Genomic DNA, 5,000 nt, shown 5'->3' with positions numbered 1-5,000 from the left:
ATAGGACCGGAAGGTGGGGTTTGCTAGTGTATTTAAGAGATTCCAATACCCCCACACGACCTCGGTAAAGCATAGAACTGTATTTGAATCCAAAACAATTCCGTATTTGACCCAGGTCCCGATGTGTGCGTAGCCTGGGTCCATACCTATGCCACTGTCTCAGTTATAGGCAGCGGCTTATTGTGAGTTTGTGTTTTGCACTCGGCCCCTGTTGTTCGTTCTTAGTAATGCACTTCCTTTTCCCCTCACAGAAACGAGGCTTGAGGGCTGGCTCTCACTTCCTGTGAGGCACAACAACAAGAGGTTCGGCTGGGAGAAAAAGGTACGGGAAACTTCAGATTCAGAGCTGGTGTCTCTAAGCCAGGGGGTGCACAACTCCGGTCCCGGTGGCCAGATCCGCATGCAGGTCTTCGTTCCAACCGACCAAGTTTTAGTTTTCCGACAGCTCTATAAACTATGCTGGTCCACTCTGGTAACATCTTTAGGATACACGGGCAGTCTGCAGCTATAGCTGGTGCTCATAAGACATGATTGCTACTAATTGAGTCATTTAGAGCTGAACTTGGCACAAAATCCTGAAAGGGATCGGCCCTTGTTGTGCGCCTCTGATCTAAGCGCTGCGGTCCACTGAGAAATCAAACCAGACCAGAGGGGAGTTCTGTCTCCCTCGAAGCCCTCAGATCCCAGAGCCAGAGATTAATCCAGCTCTCATCGCCGTCTCCGGTGGATGATGTCATCGCTGGTCGACTCCTGCCCTGGGGTTTATCAGACGCGGTTGATATGGTTTCCCTACAGTGTGTCCTCCCTCATTTAACACTTTACATTTGAGCTGTGTAGTATAGCAGCCCCTTCTGTCCATAGTGATATACGCAGATTGCATTTGTACATCCAATCCATTTATACAGCTGAATACTTTATTGAGCAGTCCATACATATTGTAGAATGGGTGTGTTATTGCTTGGTGGTTGCCATGTACAGATAGATTTGTCCCATAATCTATCTGTACATCCAGTCTCTCCTGGTGGTACGCAGTGGTTTGTTTCAGTGTCTAACTGTAACTCCAGTATCCCCCTGCACTTCACAGTGGTTTGTCCCAATGTCTGAGTGCGTGCCCAGTCTCCCCCTGCAGTTCTCAATGGGTTGTCCCAGTGTCTGAGTGCTCTCTGTCGCCCCCTGCAGTACGTGGTGGTGAGCAGCAAGAAGATTCTGTTCTACAACAGCGAGCAGGACAAGGAGCAGTCCAACCCCTATATGGTTCTGGACATCGAGTGAGTCACAAACCCCCCTGCAATGGATCGTACCATTTACCGTTTGCTCGCAAGCATATCTGGGTCATATGCATAATTGTTTTGGATTGTAATACCTTTCTATGCTTCACTGCTCATGTCTGGTGTATTGAACCTCTGAAATACTGTCAGTAAAGAGCTGCGCCAGGCAAGATGAGTCGAGCACAGAAAAGCGTTTGAATCCGAAACGGACGTACGCATTTTACCCAGGTCTGCGTGCTAGACACACTGGCCTTTATTTTCTAACGTTTGGTCTTTACCCCGTGTCCCTCCCCGCAGTAAGCTGTTCCACGTGCGGCCGGTCACCCAGACCGACGTGTATCGCGCAGACGCCAAGGAAATCCCGCGGATATTCCAGGTAACTCCCCCCCCCCCCCCCCGTGTGCGCGAGTGTGGTGTGGTTTGGTTCGGCCCGGTCTGACGTGTGACAGCTGGCTGAGGCGCTGCCAGGCGTACTGTGATAACAGGGAGACAGAAAGAGTCTGGAACATTCTGCGCCACCTCCTCCTCCTCCTCCCCTGGCTGGGGTCCCTCGCGGTGACATCATCTGCCTTTCAGACTCATGAGGCCCGTTTCATTGCTCTGTGTGTGTGTGTGTGTGTGTGTGTGTGTGTGTGTGTGTGTGTGTGTGTGTTCGCATGTGAGGGTAGTGTGTGTGTGAGGTTATAGTGTGTGTGTGTGTGTGTGTGTGTGTGTGTGTGTGTGCGCACAGCAGACACACGATTTCCCCTGCTTAGACTCCTGTAGCCAGTATTAGTACAGTATTATTAATGTTACACTATGAGGCTTCTCGGCTGTTAAATCTGCAGAAAACACTCTGAGGTCTGTGAGCACTCTGGTCTGTGAGCACTCCGGTCTGTGAGCACTCAGGTCTGTGAGCACTCCGGTCTGTGGTGCTGGGAAGGCCTGTATGGGCAGGTCCCAAACTTATCGGTCTTATGCCCCCTAAAAATGACTTCTTTCTGGCAGAGGAACCAACCCCCACCCACCACCAGTTCATTGCCGAGACTATCCAGTCCTCACTGCAGACTGCATGCATTTTGTACAATAATATACCACAGTGATGAGAACATTTTTAAACATGTGTTTATTGACATGGTTTAATTATCTGAGTACATATTTATCCATTTGTGAACATACTTTGTCGTGCATGTCTAACTGGCATTGCCTATTTTTGTATTTCATTGGCATATTAACAGGCATGCTTTAACTACTCTTTGTGTTGGCAGCTCTTTGTGTTGGAATTTCCCCGCTGTGGACCGACACAGAACATTCAGTTCTGTTCCGTCTCGTTGTGTTCCGTTGTGTTCCGTTGTGTGTTCCATTCTGCCACGTTCCGCTTTGACGGTCGGGGCGTTCCGCCCTGGCAGTCCTGAGCCCCCCGTGATCCGTGAGTGCAGGTCTGACCCACGGTGTCTGTGTCCCCCCCCCCCACCCCCCCACCCCAGATCCTCTACGCCAACGAGGGCGAGAGCAAGAAGGAGCCGGAGTTCCCGGTGGAGCCGCTGGCCATCGGGGAGAAGTCCAGCTACATCTGCCACAAGGGCCACGAGTTCATCCCCACGCTCTACCACTTCCCCACCAACTGCGAGGCCTGCACCAAGCCCTTGTGGAACATGTTCAAACCGCCGCCCGCCCTGGAGTGCCGCCGCTGTCACATCAAGTGCCACAAGGACCACATGGACAAGAAGGAGGAGGTCATCGCGCCCTGCAGGGGTACGGCTGGGGTCGGGGGTCACGGGGTCGCGGGGGCGGAGGGGAATGTTCCCTGCAGGGGTGGGGGGGGGGGGGTCAAGGGTCATTCTGCCCCGCAGGGGGGGCGGTGTAGGTTCAGGAGAGGTCGTTGCACCCCGCAGGGGAAGGCGTGGGGTCAGGGTTCAGTTACCGGGGGGGAGATGTCAGTGGACCCCGGGGGGGTGTTGGGGCGGAGTCGTGGGGGGGGTTAGGCTGGGGAAAGTGGTTTCGGGGGAGGGTTCAGAGTGGCGGACGGTTAGAGAGCGTAGCGTTGGGTGTTTATGTAATGTGCACTGGTGCAGCGCGGGTGTGATTTTAACAGCTGGATTTTTGCGGTCAGACTTTGGCTGTTTGAGGTTGTGTGTGAATGTGGTTGAAGTTGGAGAGTGATTTTTAATGACGCGTGTGAGTGTGTGCATGGTTTCACTCAGATGTGGGTTTAAGCTTGTGTGTGAATATGTGACTGATAAATAGTCAGTTTTGCATGTGGATGTCTGATGTCTAGGTTTTTATGGTGGGATGTGAATGTTTTAACAGAACATTGCCCAGATGTGGTAGTACGTGGCCATGGTCCTGTATTAAATGTGTGTGTGGTTGTGAGATTGTGGCTGTACGTGGCTTTACCTGCTGTTGTGGCCAAATGTGTTGAGTATAATTGCTAATTTGTGCACTTGTGGATTAGATCTTGTGGTCATATGTAGCCTAGATATTTGCTCCATTTTGGTGAATATTATAGTACAAGGTTGTTTCCACCATTCTCATCAAATGTTGTGGTTGTATATACCTTTGTTCGGTTCTTGTCAAACAAATATATACAAATATATTTTCCGATATATCGAAGGTACAGTTGTATGCCGTTGCATACACAGTTGTGGTTAGTACTATAGTTGTACTCTGCTCAGCTCTGGTCAGTGTTGCAGCTGTAGGTGGTTGTCTGGAGTTATGTTGGCCTGTAGCGTAGTGGTTAAGGTAAATGACTGGGACCCACAAGGTCGGTGGTTTGATCCCCAGTGTAGCCACAATAAGATCCGCATAGCCGTTGGGCCCTAGGAGCAAGGCCCTCCAGGGGAGGATTGTCTCCTGCTTAGTCTAATCAACTGTACGTCGCTCTGGATAAGCTCTGGATTAATGTAATGTACATTTACATTTGTCATTTAGCAGATGCTTTTAATCCAAAGCGACTTACAAGTGCATAGGTTCTTCCTCAAGTTAAAGCATCACATGAAGTGTTGTTCTAAACATATAGTCATCATAAGTGCAATTATTATTATTTTTTTTTTTTGGGGGGGTTAAACAAGAGGGATAGGGATATCAGAAAGGGGGGCGGGGGAAGTCAGGAGGGAGGATGTAATGTCCGGCGTTGCGGCTGCTCTCTCTCTCCGCAGTGAACTACGACGTGTCGACGGCGAAGAACCTGCTGCTGCTCGCCGTGTCCCAGGAGGAGCAGCAGAAGTGGGTCAGCCGGCTGGTGAAGAAGATCCCCAAAAAGCCCCCCGCCCCCGAGCACCTGGCCCGCTCCTCCCCCCGCGCCTCCATGAAGGTGCAGTCCAGCCAATCCATGAGGAGGCCCAGCCGCCAGGCCCCGCCCACCAAGCCCAGGTGAGCCCGGACCGCCTGCCGTTAGTCTCCACAGTGCAGTCGTCACTTTCTCATGTTCTTGTTTAATAAGCTGTATTCCTCATTTAATGTATTAAGATTATTGTATTGCTATTAGTTTTGGGGGGATGTTGGAACTCCACAGCGGGCCGTTCTCAGAGCTGGGGCCTTCATTAGGGCGCAGGATTGTGGTGTTAGCCGGATAACTGCCCTGAGTAAAACCTGGATCTCCCAAATCTGGAAACCAAATGGCTGTTCCCGGTTTTTCCCTCGGTGCAGTTCTCCAGCTGACTCCTGTAATCCTGCTTTATGGAACAGGCCCCCTGGGGTTCCTCCACTTCATCAGTCACCGCAGGGGAGTGTAACTCTCACGTGCACAGAACC

At 51.3% G+C, this 5,000-nt stretch overlaps 1 protein-coding gene across 4 annotated transcripts in view; it reads left to right on the top strand.

Annotated features, from left to right (window-relative positions):
- The window catches only part of rock2a (rho-associated, coiled-coil containing protein kinase 2a), a 74,786-nt gene that overhangs the window by 64,302 nt on the left and 5,484 nt on the right, over window positions 1–5,000 (top strand). For all 4 annotated transcript variants that reach the window (XM_061244144.1, XM_061244135.1, XM_061244124.1 and 1 more), the window contains 5 exons: window positions 252–322; window positions 1,180–1,268; window positions 1,566–1,644; window positions 2,735–3,002; window positions 4,406–4,619. In XM_061244144.1, coding sequence (XP_061100128.1) covers window positions 252–322; window positions 1,180–1,268; window positions 1,566–1,644; window positions 2,735–3,002; window positions 4,406–4,619 — 721 coding nt within the window. The remainder of the gene's footprint in view (window positions 1–251; window positions 323–1,179; window positions 1,269–1,565; window positions 1,645–2,734; window positions 3,003–4,405; window positions 4,620–5,000) is intronic.

The sequence above is a fragment of the Conger conger genome, chromosome 1 (genome assembly GCF_963514075.1).
Source record: "Conger conger chromosome 1, fConCon1.1, whole genome shotgun sequence".
Taxonomy (NCBI): Eukaryota; Metazoa; Chordata; class Actinopteri; order Anguilliformes; family Congridae; genus Conger; species Conger conger.
The sequence above is the reverse complement of the archived record's forward strand: the minus strand, read 5'-3'. Positions and strand labels throughout refer to the sequence as shown.